The sequence below is a fragment of the Silurus aristotelis genome (assembly GCF_946808225.1).
Source record: "Silurus aristotelis genome assembly, chromosome: 13".
Classification (NCBI taxonomy): domain Eukaryota; kingdom Metazoa; phylum Chordata; class Actinopteri; order Siluriformes; family Siluridae; genus Silurus; species Silurus aristotelis.
Window position 1 is genome coordinate 25,639,541 of NC_139586.1, and position 20,004 is coordinate 25,659,544.

At 36.7% G+C, this 20,004-nt stretch overlaps 1 protein-coding gene across 2 annotated transcripts; it reads right to left on the reverse strand.

Annotated features, from left to right (window-relative positions):
* Nucleotides 1-7,783: 7,783 nt before the first annotated feature.
* On the reverse strand, nt 7,784-19,551 carry tbxa2r (thromboxane A2 receptor). 2 transcript variants are annotated; one of them, XM_083559335.1, is made up of 4 exons: nt 19,257-19,543; nt 15,420-16,312; nt 11,459-11,592; nt 7,784-10,130 (listed from the first exon to the last, which is right to left on the reverse strand). In XM_083559335.1, exons 2-4 carry the CDS (start codon nt 16,224-16,226, stop codon nt 9,998-10,000), a joined length of 1,074 nt encoding a protein of 357 aa, XP_083415461.1. In that variant the 5' UTR covers nt 16,227-16,312; nt 19,257-19,543; the 3' UTR covers nt 7,784-9,997. The 2 variants fall into 2 exon arrangements, with proteins under 2 accessions (XP_083415461.1, XP_083415460.1); XM_083559334.1 differs by lacking the exon at nt 11,459-11,592 and having other exon boundaries at nt 19,257-19,551.
* Nucleotides 19,552-20,004: the final 453 nt, after the last annotated feature.

Here is a 20,004-nt window from a genome sequence, read left to right on the forward strand (position 1 = left end):
GTCACATCTGTTTATTTTAAACAGGGGAAACTCCTGGACTACACAAAGCCTAAAAAAGCATTTAATTGGACTGCATTTGACTGAAATGTGTCATTGGGCTTCATTGCCAAAATGAAGTAGATGTTATTAAATTCAGGGCATGTATTTAGTACATTATTAACCAGATAACTGTATAAAAAGGTCATACAACCTGAACTAGTGTAGTTTTTATAGATCTTGTTTTTGAAATAGCATCAAGGTGTATCCCAATGTCACTATCTGTATCTGTTATGTGCTCCAAATACCCATAACTGTATTTTAATTCTAGATGATTGAGGTATAAATTAGAAAGACTAAGACTGCCGATAACATCTCTATTTGAGACCAATTTTAAAGTAAAGTCTTAACACGAGATCTAGAACTAAATCAGTCTAACCTGTCAAATTTAGCTCACAACCATCTATGGTGGACTGATGTTTAAAATAAATAATCAGATCACACAGTTATTTTATTCTTGTAGTATGCAAAGATTCTCACAGAAATGAGAATGAACTTACACAGTTTCAGTGTTATACTCTATATGTACATTTTCTAACGCAGTATCGTTGCATATCCACTATATGAACAAAAGTATTGTAATACCTGACTTTTTCAGCTATATATGGTTGTGGTTCTTCCTCAAACTGTTACCACCAAAATTAGAGGCATGCTGTGGCATTGAATATTTCCCTCACTTTAACTATTAGACCCAAACCTGTTTCAGCACAAACCGAGCTTCAAAAAGATACGGTTTGCATAGGTTTCATTGAAAGATCTTGAATCTCCTGCTATACAATTTTGACCTCAACCCTACTGAACACCTTTGGGATGAATTGGAACGCTGACTACACCCCAGCCCTCCTCACTTCACCTACATCAGTACCTGACTTTACTAACACCCTTGTGGCTGAATGAGCATAGATCTTGTGGAACATCTTCCCAGGAAAGTGGAGGTTATTATATGAGCAAATGGGGACTAAATGTGAATTATAAAGAAAAACAGATCATATGAATCTTACAGGGTTCCCCTTTAAATGTACTTTGCATTATAGACACACGTTTCCTTGCCTTCAATTTATTAGTAATCTATGGTGTGGATTTGTCATATCATGTTTTATTGATACACTGTATGGATATCTTACTATTTGTACTATTTTCAAATTAAAGACCTGACAATGTACAGCAACTTAAAAATATATGTCCCTAAGTTACCAATAAAAACTTGTAAACTACTACTTCTTACTGCTGAATTATGATAATGCAAATGTGATCATTCAGTAAGACAAACCCGATTCCAAAAACACTGTACAAATTGTGAATAAACGAGGAATGCAATCATTTACAAATCTCATAAACTGATATTTTATTCACAATAGAATATAGATAACATATCAAATGTTGAAAGTGAGACATTTTGAAATGTCATGCCAAATATTTTAGATTTCATGAGAGCTACACATTCCAAAAAAGTTGAGACAGGTAGCAATAAGAGAAAAGTTAAATGTACATATAAGGAACAGCTGAAGGATCAATTTGCAACTTATTAGGTCAATTGGCAACATGATTGAAAAAAAATTTGCCTCACAGAGTGTCAGTGTCTTTCAGAAGTCAAGATAGGCAGAGAAATAGTGGAGCAATATCAGAAAGGAGTTTCTCTGAGAAATATTGCAAAGAGTTTGATGTCATCATCTACCTTGCATAATATCATCCAAAGATTCAGAGATTCTGGAACAATCTCGTCAGGGTCAAGGCCAGAAAACCATACTGGATACTGTATGATCTTCTGGCCCTTAGATGGCACTGCATCACATACAGGAATGCTACTGTAATGGAAATCACAACATGGGTTCAGGAATACTTCCAGAAAACATTGTCGGTTAACACAATCCACTGTGCCATTCGTGCCGGCTAAAACTCTATAGGTCAAAAAAGAAGCCGTATCTAAACATGATCCAGAAGCGCAGGCGTTTTCTCTGGGCCAAGACTCATTTAAAATGGACTGTGGCAAAGTGGAAAACTGTTCTTTGGTCAGAGGATCAAAATTTAAAGTTCTTTTTGGAAAACTGGGACGCCATGTCATCCGGACTAAAGAGTATAAGGACAAGCTAAGTTGTTATCAGCGCTAGTTCAGAAGCCTGCATCTCTGATGGTATGGGGTTGCATGAGTGCGTGTGGCATGGGCAGCTTAAACAACTGGAAAGGCAGCATTAATGCTGAAAGGTATATCCAAGTTCTAGAACAACATATGCTCCCATCCAGACGTCATCTCTTTCAGGGAAGACCTTGCATCTTCCAACATGACAATGCCAGACCACATACTGCATCAATTACAACATCATGGCTACGTAGAAGAAGGATCCGGGTACTGAAATGGCCAGGCTGCAGTCCAGACCTTTCACCCATAGAAAACATTTGGCGCATCATAAAGATTAAAATGTGACAAAAGAGACCTAAGAAAGACAACTAGAAGCCTGTATTAGACAAGAATGGGACAACATTCCTATACCTAAACTTGAGCAACTTGTCTCCTCAGTCCCCAGACATTTGCAGACTGTTATAAAAAGAAGAGGGGATGACACACAGTGGTAAACATGGCCTTGTCCCAACTTTTTTGAGATGGGTTGATGCCATGAAATTTAAAATCAACTTATTTTTCCCTTAAAATTATACATTTTATCAGTTTAAACATTTGATATGTCATCTATGTTGTATTCTGAATAAAATATAAAAATTTGAAACTTCCACATCATTGCATTTCGTTTTTATACACAATTTATACAGTGTCCCAACTTTTTTAGAATCGGGTTTGTATAATAAGTGTGTAAATGGAATGGTGAGTGTCATATTGGTGATGATTTATTTTCAACATTACGGCACTGTTCTCATGTCTGGCTATTGATTCATTTATAACAGCAGCTCTGAAGACGTTTCAGCTGTCCTTCAAATCACAAGTTGGATTCATGTGTTCATTGTAATACATTAGCATTTCTGTAGTTACAACTGACACAGGTACTTGTATGGAGGACAATTAGATAACACAGATAAAACAATGCATTGAAAATCATATCTGTTACAATGCTGTTTTCTGTAGGACAACTTGGATCGAGTCCCTGTGAACTCTAGAGGACTGTTTACAGCTGTCATTTTGTAAGTAATAACAGAGCTAACAAAGCTGGACTCTTATGACCATTCCAAAATGTTAAATGGCACACATCCAAATGTTTTGTGTAAGAAAAATATATTCATACAGTTCATACAGTAACAACAAAATGTAAATTCTGTTGCTAAAATTATTCAGTTGTCAGGTCTCCCTCTATGATGCAGACCTAAAACTGTAAGAAAATCTGAGGCGTTCTCTCTTCTAAAATTACAATGCAAATTTATTTCTCGTTTATGGGATTAAGCACAAGTCACAGGACATGGAGTGTCCCAAAGGTACCCATTACAAGAAAAGCCCAGTAGCATTCCTAGTTCCTGAGAAAGCTGAGGAAGACCCAGCTCCCACCACACATCCTCATAACATTTTACAGAGGGACCACTGTGAGCCTCTTGAGCAGCTGAATCACTGCTTGGTATGGAAATTGCACTGTCGTGGATCACAAGACCCTACAGCAGATAGTGAAGATGGCTGAGAAGAGCTTTCTTCTCTTCATCATAATTATTTACAAGCCATCAGACTCTTTAACATGAAGGGACTGGACTGACTCTTACATACTGTCAGGCTGCAGACGCGGAAGCAGATAAAGTCCAATCATGTTCTTTATTGAGGTGCAAAAAACAAAACACATACACCAATGAAAACAAAAGCAAACCCAGACATCCGCTCGTAACGAAGTATCCACTATGAGCGCGAATGTCAAACGCCTAATCCCAATGCAATTAAAGCTTTCGGCAATGAGTACTTCAATAAGGAAATGGAGTTCGGAGAAATAGCCAGCGGTGAATCCCGGCGTTTGAGCAGCCACGCGATTTACCTGCATGACAATACAACGACCGACAGCCTGTGACTCAAGAACGTGAGTTTATGTAGTCTGATCTTTCATGAGCCACAGCTGTCGGTAATCTTGGGAAGCAGCGTGACTGCTATCGAGGGGGGCGTGGCAGGGTGGATCTCTGACAGCTACAGACGGGGGCGTGGCAGGGTGAATCCCTGACAGCTACAGAGGGGGGCGTGGCAGGGTGAATCCCTGACACATACACACACACATCAACCACAGAAATTCTGTTTTGCACAGTAATTGCTGTTTCTGCTGCTAGAACTCCATGCTCACAAATTGTATTTATATAAAAACAATCCATTTACACAAACCTTTCAAACCATACTGGTTGGTGCTACAGTACTGTAGTGTTTACTCTTTTGACAGTGAGAGTGTTGACTGCATCCTTGTATTATGTTGTCCCTTTTTGTTTGCACTAAATGTCAGTTTTGGACAGTAACGAAAGTAAATGTAATTTGTTACTGTACACACAGTAAGTAGCTTTTTTCCACATATCTGTTCTTGACTGAAGTATTTCCATTTGGGTACACTTTACTACATTTTAAAGTCAAATCTCTCTTTTTTTTTTACTCAACTACATTTTGCAAAATCAGTCGTTTCTTTTTATTTATGAGTGGAAAAAAAACATACCTGATCAAGAACCAGGAAACCACCAATCAGTGTAAAACACGTACTTGGTTTTGAATTTAGCTGATTTTTTTATTAGATAACAATCAGGGTATAACTTATTAATATCACTTTATGAACAGATCGGCGTGATAAAAGTAACAATAGAGTCTTTTCACATAGACTGATTTGATTAAGCAAAGAGTCTTGTGACAAAAATAATAATATGAACATTATAGCCATAATTAATCATAGTACTTTGGATACTTAAGTACATAAAATACTTTTGTGCTTTTCCAAAAAGTGAAAATTTAAAGGGAGCACTTTTACTGGAGCAATGTTTTCTTTTTTAAAACTTCATCCACCAGTGAATGTACACTGAACAGGTGCACATTGTGTTGCTAGTTTTGATTAGTGTTGTCTAAAGTAACACATTGGTCCTGGAAGAATATTTAGTTTCACTGTGTACTGCACTGTATTTGGTTGCAATAACAATTAAGCCTACTTGACATGACTTGACAAACATGAGGATTTTTTCCACAGCAGGCTGAAATGCTCTGCAAATAAAACAGGCTTGGTCATATAAATATAGGATAAAGAACAACTATTTGTCCTCACCGTGTTTACCACCGAAGCTAAACAGCTCGACGTAATGCAAGTCAAAAAGTTCAGACTGGGCAGGATTTATTTTATATAGAAAAACCCCTTGGCATTTATGTTTGTGCCAGTGGAAATGTGGTGCGTTTTATTTATGGGATCAAAGCCAGTAAGTCTGCCATGGCAGAGACCACCATGGAGATATTTTGTTTTCAAAGAATCTTGCAAGATTATGAGATCAGCAAGTGAGTATTTGGTTAGTACAACATTCTCTGTTCGATAGTTTGTGTTTTAACCCTTTTGATGCACAACATGGGTCTAAAGTGACCCGAGTATCTTTTTTGATTTTTCTTTGCAAGAAATTTATTTAATCATTCAGTATTCCAGGTATTTCTCAATCAGTTTTTGATCATAACAAATCCTTATTTTTATTTTTTTAAATAAAACTAATTTTTGTATCACTTCTTCTTCTTTCGGCTTCTCCCATTAGGGGTTGCCACAGCGGATCATCCTTCTCCATACCCCTCTGTCCTCTACATCTGCCTCTTTCAAACCAACTACCTGCATGTCTTCCCTCACCACATCCATAAACCTCCTCCTTGTCCTTCCTCTTTCCCTCTTTCCTGGCAGCTCCATCCTCAGAATTCCTCTACTGATATTCCCCATGTCCTTCCTCTGCACATGTCCAAACCATCTCAATCTCGCCTTCCTCACCTTGTCTCCAAAACGTCCTATAATTTTCTTGTAATACACAACATGGGTCTAAATTCAATATATATCCATATTCAATCCCTATGTTATTTCAACCATGGCTGCGTGTTTATTTGCTGAATTAAAAAAAAAAAAATAATAAAAATTTTTATTTATTTAAGGTATTCATTAAATATCTTGTTTTTGAGTTCCATAAATTGTTTGTTTCTCTCTCTTACTTTATAAACAGTTTTTGTATTTATACATTGATTTTTCACAAATAGGCCGGAAATGGCCATTATAAGAACGTCTCTAGGCTACGGATGTAACCCTAGATCCCTGAGGATACGAGGCGCTGCGTCGTCCAAAGCGTTTCGACGCAACTCGAGTTGCTCCTTAAAGGGAACTAGGAAACTTTCCAGGAACCTATGCGAATTAATGTGTAATTTAGGAAAATTTATATAAACTCTATCATATACAAACATATATATAAACATTTTGGTTGGTCATAAGCTGACATGTATGCAAACTAATACAGATTTTAAAAATGCCATTTTTTAATTGTTAATATAATTTTGTTGCACAATAGCCTACACACAGCACAGGGAGGTTTTAAACAACAAAAAAAAAGTAATATTTATTGACATAATAATGTATGTCATTAATTGCCAAGATAGACATTATTATTTTTTTTTTTACATTAGTTTGTGTGCAGGATTTAAGAAAGTATTTGCATTATGCAATGGAGGAAGTCACAGTGCATGTAGGTGGTGTGGCCTTAAAAAGTTTTAACCAAAATTATCCTGCAAGATTATCCAGTATTGAAAATTCATGGCAATAAGCAATAATTTGCCATAAGAACATATTTACTCCAGAAACATATCTACTACCACACATTTCACAGTGCTTTCAAGTGTTTTAACCTGCAACTTGACCATTATGGAGACTCTTCACTAGAACAAGCTGGACATATCTCCTGTCATGAAGCCATCCAAATCGAGGGAGAAGGAATTCAATGGTAACATGACTATGGTAAACTATCTGCTGAAGATGGGAAAGGCTGTTGTCCTTTTGAGAACCATGCATGATGACAAAACAGCAGATGACAACAGGGTAAAGAAGAAACCCGAATTTATCTAGTACTATAATAGAAACAAATTAGGAGTGGACACAATGGATCAGATGGTTTGCACCTACTTGTAAGCAGAGAACACCATAACCATATTACAGATGCAATGGGAAGATGTGGGATAAAGAAAACAAAACGCAACCACCACCACAGGAGGACATCAGACAAGACGGCCAATTGTAGAGCAGTAGGTGCAGGATCTGCCCAGCTTCCAAAGACAGAAAAGTCAGCAACTGGTGCTCTCAGTACAACAATCCTGTGTGCAAGGAGCACAAATTTGTAGTTGACATTTATGCAAGCACTGAAATGGCAATTCGAGTGTTTGTACCCGTGATTTTTTTGTCAGCATTATTTTCACATTCACTTTAATTGCACTACAGTTAAATTTTTGTGTTATAGTTTTTCACCTGACTGTTTATATTAAATATTGTTTATTAATTTTTTGTCTGAATTTTAATACCACCTATAAATAGATATTTCCAAACCAGGCTCTTTTTCTTTCCACTTTCATATGCCTTTCTCAGGAAAACGTTTTGACACTGGAATTTTTCAGTTCACTCTGAATGAAAGTGTATGTGCTGATGACTTTACAGTAACAACAATTATATGCTTTTCTTTGTTAACCACCATTTAAAAAAAGGGTTTATAATTGCCATTAAATCAAGTTATCTTGCCACAATATCAAAATTTCCTGTAAATTTGTTTGTTACTACAGAAACAATAAAGAATTAGAACAAGCGCATTCATATAGCTTTATTTATATTATAAAGCAATTGTTATATAATGGAAATCAACACATTCATGCCAATCAGGTTCTAACATCACTGTGGTATAAAACATAACAAATGGAACAAAATGAACAAACAAAAGGCTCAGAACTGCGAAAAAACAATCATGCCTTGGCACAAAAAACGAACTGAAAATTAAAAACATACACAGCGCCTGTCAAAAGTTCAAAAACACGTAGTCTTTTATTGGTATTATGGCACATGCAAAGGCAAAAACACACAAGAATTGGACATTTAAAGGCTAAAGGAATGTTCTGCAAATCCAAATTTGACTTATTTTGCTCTAACAGGAAAACTTCTGTTAAATGGAGAACAGGAGAGATGTTAGTAGGCTTCCACACCCTCACAGAAAAACATGGAGGTGGAAGCATTGTTTGGAGCAGGAATGCTGAAAGGATTCAGCAGTGAAAGGAATGCGGAAACCAACATGGACAAAGCGTCCGTCTGGAAAATGCGCCGAAGCATCCGTACTCTGTATGCGCTTTTTAGAGAGCAATCAGTGAGGGTTATTTATCTGTCATGGAATGTCCTGCCCAGTCACTGTACATAAATCCTAAACTGCTCTGAGATAAGCATGATCACAAGAAAGGAATTTTGACACTTTTGACAGGCACCGTATATACACTGTATATACACTGTATATACATGAACTACAAGTGAACGGTATTAGTAAACCTGGAAATCTGTATACTGAGTTCCTGGGATAGGAGTTTTTGTAGAATGATTAGATACTCGTCTGAATAAACAGATGTCTAGTGCTTTTAAAATCCCCAAGGGTGATATGAGAACCAAAACAACATATTTTGTTGGAAGTAGTTTTAAGTGCCCCCATAATATTTTAAATGCTGTATAATATTTTTCAGGTTTTGCCCTCTAGTGTGTTTGTGCACAGTTTATCTTCATATGTTACAATCTTATTTTACAACATCCACCAGTTTTCTATCAATTTAGCATTTGATACCATTAAACCTAGGCTACTATAATCAAAATTATAAAGTAAAGTTATTACAACAAACAAATAGCCTAGAAACAGATTAACCAGTAGTCTTGTTTGCAATGCAGGAACTTTAAATATACACAAATGTGTAAATCCGGCTTAATGTCCCTCTGCCATTCCTTATTTTCTTATCCGACATTCTACGTGTTAGCTAGTGCAAAATAAAAATTCACAAATTGAACTGTTTGGTTTCAGTGACGTTTTCAACATTTGATTTCTACGTTTTCTCACTGATTTGCAACAACCAGTTCCTTGCAACTAAAATTGGATAGTACAAACTAGTTAGATGGCTAGAATTAAAATGTCCTTTCACTTGGAACTAGGAGACCCAAACCTGTTCCAGCATGACAATGCCCCTGTGCACAAAGCCAGCTCAATAGAGATATGCTTTACATGAGTTTGATTGGGGTTTCTTAAGTGGCCTGCTATAGAGCACTGACCCTCGAATCTACTGAAAATCTCTGAAATGAATTGGAATGCTGACTGCACCCAAGGCCTATTCACCTCACCTACATCGGTACCTGATTTTATTACTTTTGTGAATGAATAATCACAAATCTCCACAAACACACTCGAAAATCTAGAGAATCATCTTCCCAATGGAGTGGAGGTTATTTTAGAGCAAATGGGGACTAAACATGGAAAAAGCATATACCAGAAACAAAGCATATAAACAGAGGCAAAATCAATAAATCACAAATCACTTTTCACTTTTAAATCGCAGGGATTGTTAACTACTTTCCAACGATCTGTATCTAAATGCGAATTGTCTGTGAAGCTGCTTGGTGACAGTGTCTATTGTTTAAAGTGCTATGAGTTAAATTTAAATAGGACTTTACTGAAAGTATATTGTAGAAAATGGAACAATAATAAAGTGTGAGTCAAACATTAGTGAATGAAGTGAACCAAAAAAAGTAATTTCAGGATATTTGACCGATACAGACTTTATAACTAAATCCTGACGCATTAAACCATGCAGGTATTGATCAGGAAGGAGGAGGAGAGAATCTCCGCATTGACAGTACTTCATCTTCCTGCTTTGGTGAGATTTGCCCGCTGAGTCTGCCTGAGAGTTCTACAGAGGAACGAGTAAGTCTGCGCATAGAGGTGCCTACAGACGAGTAGATACTGGCAAAGGAGCCACGAGACCAATCCAAGCGAGGGTAGACCCGCTTCAGTACGGCACGTCGGAAGAGGATGTAGACCCAGGGGTCCATGATCTGGTTCCACGTGACAAGGCGAATGAAGAGCAACAGGGACCTGATGACGGGCTTTGATGAAGACAATACAGTCTGTGCAATAAACACCTACATACAGAGCGACAGAGAAAATGAGATAATAAGTTACATTGGATATACAGATAGAATACACATGATATTGCATTGAATTAGATTCATGCATGATTAACTGTGTGAAAATTCACATACATGCATGCATGCAAATCACTACAGAAGAACTCATGCACAATGTTTCAGCTTCACAAACACTCAACTTAGCTTGTTATGATGTTCTTTACAGCATTTGGCTTGAAATATCAATGACACACTCTGAATCATTTGAACATTTTTAGTACATCGAAGCTGAAGCTGAAATCTCAGCTGCAGTTTATTAAACATTAGAAAACACTGCTAATATGGCCATATAATGCTTTCCATTAAGTGCAAGGAATTCAGATACATTCGATCACAACTGGGCACAATTTCATGTAGCACATATGTGATTAAACCAGGGACCTGGAGCTGTGCGGCACCAATGCTACACCTGCTTTACCACCGTGCAACCATTTAGCTCTACACACAAAAATGTTAATGTCTGTATTATTCTGCAAGGGATATTTCACTTATTTTTCTACCTGTATTTTTCAGTCTGTCCCGTGTAGCTAATTTGCTAGCTTGTTGATAGCTTGAAGCCACATAATGTCTTAGGGTATTATAAAAATCATTGAGATAAGAAAAAAAAACAAACACAAAAAAAACCCTGCCCTGCAACATTACGTATTAGAATATCTGTTTCTTGCATTGGGGTAAAACTGTTTATCTGTATCTCTTTAACTGGCTATTTAAACTGTGCCATATTAGCCTTGTAGCTCTGTGCAAATGTACCAAAACAAGCTTTAGTCTCCACATGTCTCGCCAAAATAATTTTGATGTAAAAAAAATTTTTCCTATTGACTTTCAGACTAACAGAATGTTAAAGAGCTGAATACAACACATACACAAACACAAAAAAAAGCATACAATCATTCACATACACCTGATTACCCTTACATGCTGAAAGGATGGATAAAAGCATTATGAGTTATATAATAATTTATGAAGTTACAGTATTAGAAACTTTCAGAAACTTTTTAATGCCATGGAAGCTCAAGCAATCTACTGTAAGGCACTACAGCCTAGCCCAGGAGTCTTCAATAGTATCCATGAAAGACTGGTATGGTTGCAGATTTTCATTCCAAGTAAATGGGGTCTACACCTGATTCCGTTTGTTCATTGAAGACCCCTGGCCTGGCCAGTCTTCTAGAAGCTTACAAGGGAGCCATTTTGATTCACCTCAATGGGTGTTATTTTAAACTATTCATTAGTCAGGAATCAGTGCTAGTCGTTGTTAATCTGTATTAACAACAACAGCTACTCGCCTCAATCTAGACTCCTGACAGAGGATGTAAATCCAGGGGTCGAGTATCTGATTGACGGTGGCCATTCGAATGAAGAACAGAACAGTTTCGGGGTCGACATCCTCAGCGTTTAAAGTGGTCTTCAGAATGTAAATCTGTCCAGGGGAAACATGGTTAGACAATGCCAGGAAAATCCCCACACTTGGTCCGCCATCTTGGATACACATTTCCTGATGGTTTTCTAAGGTCATTAGAAATACTATAAGCAAAGTATTAAAACATTTACAGACAGACAGCTTCCTTTCAGTCGTCGGTTTTAACCCAAACACGGAAAAAGGGCTTAAGTGATGAAAAGTTGAGTTGACCAGAATTTCTATTCTGTAATTTGACTGACTCAGATTTTTTAATTGTTGGATCATTTTATTGGCCTGATTCATCCACACCAAAATATAATATACACAGTAATATGTACACAGTAAAAAGAAAATATAAAAGCAAAATGATTTTTTCATTTTCAGCTTCCATTTTAAACAGTCTATTGTTTTACACAGCTGATCGTTTAATATTTTGTTGTAGTTGCAAAACTATTGTAAGCAGTCGCAATGCAAATGCATTTGATGACCGCACTGATTTGTACACAAACCATGTAGTTGAGGTAAAGTAGAGATGTACACACTTAAGAGCTTTCCAAAATTGTAGTTCTCCTCTCTCCACATATTTATTTTAGCGTTTACTCTGCTATATTTAACCGAATACATTTATACACTATATGAGCAAAAGTATTGGGGCACCCGACTTTTCCAGCCATATGTGGTTCTTTCCCAAACCACACAATTATAGAATACAATTTTTCCTTGAACTAGGAGACCCCAAACTGTATATGTATATCTTATGGACAGGTGTCCACAAACTTTTTTTCATACATTTTATAAAGAGAATTGTTTGAACATAATGATTTCATTACAGACTTATAGTGGCATTGCAGACGTTACAGACATTACGAGAAACAATTTCCTGTGCAGTTCACCACCGGAGATGATTCTTCCAGAATCAGCTTATCAGCACAAACATGGTTATGTCTCTGCACTTCCAGAGCACAGTGCATTTCCTGTGAAATGTGTGCTAGTGCAAAGCCAGAAACATTCCAAACAACATTTAAAGCCATCAACATTATGTTGATTTATGTGAAATATCCTTGTATTGTGTGCGAAAAGATAAACACACAACATTTGGGCCAGAATAATCTAAATAATATTGTAAAAAGAAATATTTTATTCAATAAATTTTATATAAAATCAACTGAAAAATAAAAAGAGAAAAGACAAAATTTCACTCTCACCTTATGGGTATAACGGAGCACAAAATTCACAGTACAGTAAGTACGGTCCCGTTTTTGGTTTAATTTTGGTATATGGATATACGGATATGTCAAGTCAAGTCAATAGGCTTTTATTGTCATTTCTACTATACACAGTGGTACACCGTACACAGTAAAAATAAGACAACATTCCTCCAGAACCCTGGTGCTACACTAATCAATATAGAGCTACATAAAGTGCATCGAGTGCAACCTGGTGCAAAGAATGCAGACGAGAAACTGTACAGACAGAACAGACAGACAAACAGTACAGACAGACAGGCAACACAAGACAGTGTGGGACAATACAAATAACACAAGACAGCGCACACACAGACACACATATTCATACACACATACGCCGTGTTATGTTAGTAAAACTTGCTTGTCATTTTTAACTAACGCAGTTTATTATTAAAAAAATTTGTGATCATAAATCATAAATATTAAATAGTATATAAAATAATGTTATCTATATAAAATGGAATACATCAAATTAATTTTTATTATATTGATTAAATTGAGTAATCAATTAAATTGGCACAATTGAAATTGACTAAATAAAATTTAATAAATAAAAACGTTTTATTCAATTGTTTACATTTGTTAGATCCAATTTGGGTAATACAGATGTGTGTGTGCGTGTTTGTGTGTTCTACTTTATTGTTCTACTTGTTTCAGCTTCAGCTTGAGATGCCACAGTGATACTATGCTAACTCTATTTTCTTTTTATATCCCTAAACCTTTTCAAGTTTAATAATATTAAGAAAAAAAAATGCACTCAAAGTGTGAGTTGGAGACTAAACAAATTTGCGGTCCGCCATTTAATATGTTCTTGAAGAAACTTAGACTTTAACTATGTTCAGCACATAAAAAGGATTGCATGAAAGCCCTGTACCGAAAAATTCTAATACACGTGAAACACGTGTACCTTTACATCAACTATATACACACTGTATACACAATTTGCCTTTGAGATTATTGAGTGTGAGGAATGCTATTGTTTTTCTGCTATACAAAAACATTTTGTGCAGTGGAAAGCTTCCATGCCTGTTTTATTCTGTAAAGTTTCTTCACAGAACCATACACCTGGACATGTATGAGTGTTTTTGATTACTGTAACATTATAAAGTGTCCATCTTGGAGATCACTTGTCCTCAGTGACAGTTGGTTCAAGTCTGTATCCTTTTCAAAATCACACCTTCTAAAGTATGATAATTCCATGATGCTGATTTGACATTAAGGATTTATAGGCATACTGCTAGAGCTAACTGAATTTAATGGATTTGGTACTTAACAGAAAATGACTTCAAGACAAAACCCTAATATATTCCTTGAAAGTGCTTTAATTAACTGATGAATCAATTTGAATTATTTGGCACACAAGCATTAATCTATTAATTACCACAGATTATTAGTCCATTGAAAATTATACAGAATATTAACTAAACAAGAAGAAAGAGAGCATGTGACGCTGGTTCACCTCAATTATTTAACTTGGCGCGACAAACTAAGAGGAAGCAGCTCTATCGAGACACTTCCATATGCATGAGCTCATTGATAAAGAAGAGAATGTAAAATCACTCCCAGCCTGAAATGCTCTTGTTGACTTCCCCCATTCTCAGAACCATGGTGTTACAACTCTTGGGTGACCAATGATTGTTTACATAAAAGAAATTCTTTTAGATTCAGTGGAAAAATTAATGAAACTAACCTTGAATGACCTTTCTCACAATGGTAAAAAGAAATTGGGCACATTTATCAATCTGGTGCTAAAGTTGTGTGTAAATAAAAATTTCTCTCAGTTTTTCATTAATATGGAAGAATTTAGAAATTTGGTTTTATATGTATTTATTATTTTTAGAATCTTTAATTAATGTGAATAAAATGCAAAGTCTGGTTTGGGTTTGCATAAAAATGTCTTAATGGACTAGCATGAGCATGTGTTTGTTATACAGTCTACAAGGCATTTTTATAATCATCTGCTAAATGTTGTAAATTTATTTGAAAAAGAGCAATTCAAATTAAAAAGCATAGTCCATAAATTATCCACATATATTTTAGAAATAACATTTTCTTAAATTTACAGAATTTTCGGGGAATAGCTAATTTCTTCTGTACATGTTTAAACAAAGTACAAAAATGTATAAATTCTGTTTGATTTTTACTGAACTATGATATGGTGCTTTTTAGATTAAAAATTTTACCCAGGACAAACCAGGGCCTTACTAGTTAATTATTTACTGTACTTTTTTTTAAAGGCAGGATTCCTCTGATTTCCCAAGGGACATTCTTCTGAAGCTATTTGCTTAGAATGCAAAAAATTCTTGTCCCACACCAGGGACTTTCTATTTTTTTATTTGTTTGGCATTTTTGACAATGGACAATGTCTCAAAGCAGCACAGAGGTTATAACCGAATGTATAAGTTTGTTCCTTATAATTGTGACAAGGAAAAACTCCCCGAGATGGCAACAAGAACCCATGAGAGAAACCAGACTCAAAAGGGAACCCTGATCTGGGTGGCACTAAAGGTCCATTCAGTTTTAGTTCTTGTGCACAACAAGTAAAACTGTTTCACACACCATGACTTCACACAGAAATTCATATTACACAGAAACACCTACCAGCAGTGGATACCAGCAGATGGATGCAATGACCATGATTAAGATGAGCTGCACCATCATCTCTATCTCGTTGTCTCTCCGGCGTTGGTGTGAGTTCTGCCCACAGCAGACCCGCAGCAAGGTGACCACGCTCACTGTGTTCAGGATGAAGGACACAGCCAGACATGTCAATCCGACCAGTGAGAACACCAGGCAAAAGGCCATATCCAGTGGCTCAGAGCTGATGTTTAGGAAGCACCATGAACCTGGGGTCTGGAGATGGTACCTGCCCAAACCAAAAAAAGGTAACAGGCCGATGACCCCGGCCGTCATCCACACGCTGGCCACCGTGGTGTACACTCGGCTATTTGACTTATTGGTAGAGCGGGTAAAAGGCCGAGTGATACCTATAAATCTCTCCACAGCCATTGTGGCACCCAAAAGGAGAGGGCACAGTCCATAAAATACCATAGACATTCCCATGAAGTTGCAGAGGTGACAGTGGGGATCCAGGCCCTGCCAGCCGATGTCTATTATGCGAGTAGAGATCACGATGACTCCAGTGACCAGCAGACCCATGAAGTCAGTCACCACCAGTCCACACAGAAAGAGAAGAAAGGATGAACGAGAACGGCTGTGTGTCCGCCGGAAGGCTTTGATCAGCACCACGAAGGCGATTAAATTGGAAGTGAGGCCCAGCACACAGAACACGCTTGGAAAGTAGATTGAGGCGACGGGGTCGGTAGTTATGAGCGATATGTTATTTGAAAAGCAGAAAGGGGGATTTGAAGCCTCTCTGTTTGTGTTGTTTGAGGTAACTGGCATCATGATGGCACGCTTGATTTATTTAATTCCTCTTTAAGTTAGTCCTTTCGCTCAGGTTACCGGGTCATCCTCTGGGCCTCCCTTAAGATCTGCCAAATCAAAACACATAATAATCAAAAAAAGTGCTCATACATATGACCTGCTGCTTAACAATTCCATATGCATTCAGTGGCCACTTCATAACATCAGTAAATTATGTGGAAACAATACAATGCATCACTTCAGTTTAATACTATATCAGAATAAAATATCAGCAGTGGCGGGACGAACCATTTACTTGAGTTAAAGTAGAGATACATTAGGTAAAATATTACTCCAATAAAAGTAAAAGTGCTCCCTTTAAACTTTCAATTGAGTAAAAGTACAAAAATATTTGCCTTCAAATGTACTTAAGTATCCAAAGTACTATGATTTATTACAGCCATAATGCTCCTATTATCATTTTTCTCACAAAACTATTTGCCCAAATAAACTCAGTGATAAGACTCTTACTCTCAGCACACCAATCTTTTAATAGAAAGAAAATAAACACTGATTGATATCTATTAAAATTAGCATTATCACCAAACGCCAATCAAAACAAGCTTAAAACAGAGCGCACGCTCGACCCCGATAAGTGATTAACTGGGTTGACCAGTTACATTCTTATCCCTCTCAAATAAAAAGGAACTACTAATTTTGCAAAATGTAGAGATGCATTGCTACCAGAGTCTAATCGGCCATTCGACTGTTATAGAGTTCAGTATATATACACTGTTTCCATGCTGTCTTTTGCACCTCTTGACTGCTGCTGTTTTTTGCACTGCATTATGTCTGTTTATATTCACTCCCGGGTATAGTTTTTACAGTTCTCCTCGCACAGTACTGTATAATCAAAGTATACAGTAGGTTTACTGGTCGGCGCTATCTTGGGTTTTGTGTCTTGTCTTGTGTTGTCTGTCTGAACTGTCTGTCTGTACTGTTTTTCGTCTGCACTGTTTGCACTAGGTTGTACTCGATGCACTTTATGTAGCTTGTGTGTTGTGTTGTAGCTCTATGTTGTTGTTTAGTGTAGCACCAGGGTCCTGGAGGAACGTTGTCTTGTTTTTACTGTGTTCTGTGTACCACTGTGTATAGTAGAAATGACAATTTTTTACTCTCTTGACTTAATATGTAAAAATCCTTACAAAGCTCCTTTTTATAAGCTGGAGAAAGGCATCAGACTCGTTTAAAGAAATTAAAAATAAAATGATTAGAAATGAACACTGCTGTCTTGGTGTACTGACAAATTTAAACAGTGCTAATGGAGATGTAAGACTTGTTTAATTTTAAAATGGAAAATCACCCTAGTGCAAGAAGCCCATCAGTGTGACCCAATTGCTCTAGTTACATTTCACATTTTAACATGTCTTAGTTCACTTATACCTATTTCTGACCTAAAAGCTCAAATACATAAAGATCATTCGAAGCATCATCTCCTTCCTGTTTAAATATATCTGTGGTTGTTGAAACTAACAAATGAAAGGCGTCTTTTTGATTTGCTGCAATAAAAAAAAAAAATAATGTAATGCACACACTAGTACTTGATAGTAACTTTAGTATCACAGCTCCACTGCAAAACTAGAAATACTAAGGTCACAGTCCAAAAAATTTAAAGACTAACGGATCACACGTGGGGGAGTTTGGGAAAAATCCCAATTATTTCAAATATTAGTGGAGTGGCCCAATCGTGCGTAATGTTTACTTCCAATTAAATGTTTATTTTTAAGGTTTCTTCCCCTTTTTTGGTTAACTCTGACCACAAGATCGAGAGCCTATTTCTGTTTGCTCTTGGCACCAGGCAGCCCTTTTTAATGATGGATCTTTTTGTCAAAACAACATGGTCAAAAAAACATGTCATGTCCGAACATTATTTTATTTATACGAACCAAATACTCACTTCATCAAAAGATCCAATCTATCAAACAGATGACAGATGAAGCATCATGACCATAATTCAGCACTGCATTTTTTTTTATGGTGGATTCCTCATTAATTCTATGTTAAACATTGTCTCAGAAAATGTTGAGGAAAGAATGAAGCTCTTGATCTTACTTTTAGCAGCTATCACAGAACCCTGACCTTAATCCCATATTTTTTAAGATTGTTTCAAACACCACAGTAACTGCACTTTGTCAAAATGACACCCAAACTCTAACTCAAGGGTGCTTGAGGAATCCTGAACAACCCGGATGCAAAATAACTGATCAACCATCAGCACATAATCCACACCATGTTTTACTAGATTGTCTGCAATCTCAGAATACAACGTTTTAGTTTGTGTCATAGTTTTTCTAATTTGTGCAGTTGACTACAGAACAAGGTTGAAAAATGAAAACTTTTTTTCTACGCATCCTAAGTTTTTCAATCGTGAATAAAAGAAAGAAAGAAAAAAATAAATGCAACCTACATGGACCATACAGCTTTCAGTTATGACATTCAGTCCAAATTGGTATTTGAACCCCTAAAAATAAATAACGTAAATATCAACCACCAAAATAGTGTCAGGATCACTGGAAATCTTCATACAAACATAAATAATGTGCTTCAGGGTGAACTTTTCCTTTCCTATTCTATGTACTGGCCCTTTAACTACCTGCGCACACTGTTAAAAAGAAAAACTCAAAACTGAAAGTAATAAAATTGAAAAAATTTTTTAGGTTTTAAGATTGAAATTTAAATATTGTTTTTGTTTTCATGTGATTTCATCAGTTTTTCACCTTTTAGATGACAGACATACTTTTCACTGCATAGACAATTTCTTTATAATAATGCTTATAATTTTTTTAATACATGCAACGAGCATATTTTTTTTGTTATTTTGTGCTAAAAAAAACAACAACAAAAACAACAACAAAAAAATACTCCAATAAAATACTACTTTTTTCTGGACCAAAAGTTGTACTGGAAAAAATACTATTCATTCCAACAGAAAAAAAAACTTCATCTATTAGGGTTTTGCATCAGTAAATATCCAAATGCTATGAAATGCAAGGAAATGAGGATCATTATTACCTTGTAGATGTTCCTGCCTCTGGAGAGCGTTAGATCGGCGGTTTGCTTTGCCCTCATCCTCTATTTAAAGTGTTTATCGCGTCCCAGTTCGGGCGTCTCGCATCAGGGCTGTGTGGAAGGCCAACAGGGACAGTAACCGCAAATATTTAAACGCATTGTTTGCTAGATAAGCGAAGAAAAGAGTGCAGGCAGGGTGGAGTGGGTGAAGAAAATTGATAGCAGGAGTGATTTGTGATAGTAGGGTATCTGCAAGAATGAAAGGGAAAGTTTATAGGACTGTGGTGAGACCTGCGATGTTGTATGGTTTAGAGACAGTGGCATTGAGTAAAAGACAGGAGGTGGAGCTGGAGGTAGTAGAACTGAAGATGTTGAGGTTTTCGTTGGGAGTGATGACGATGGACAGGATTAGAAATGAGTTTATTAGAGGGACAGCACATGTAGGACGTTTTGGAGACATGGTGAGAGAGGCGAGATTGAGATGGTTTGGACATGTGCAGAGGAGGGACATGGGGTATATCGATAGGAGAATGCTGGGGATGGAGCTGCCAAGAAGGAGGACAAGAGGAAGGCCAAGGAGGAGGTTTATGGATGTGGTGAGGGAAGACATGCAGGTAGTTGGGTTGAATAAGGCAGATTTAGAAGACAGGGGGTCTTCAAGGATGATTTGCTGTGGCGACCCCTAATGGGAGAAGCCGAAAGAAGAAGAAGAAGAAGAAGAAGAAGAAGAAGTTACGATGCTACGTAGAGT

Bases quoted from the DNA above. Each gene is read 5' to 3' on its own strand.
- tbxa2r (XM_083559334.1), bottom strand. From the start codon at position 16,226: ATGATGCCAGTTACCTCAAACAACACAAACAGAGAGGCTTCAAATCCC. The intron at 10,131-15,419 runs GTAGGTGTTTCT...CTCTGTATGTAG, and splicing joins TCTGCTGGTATCCACTGCTG to GTGTTTATTGCACAGACTGT.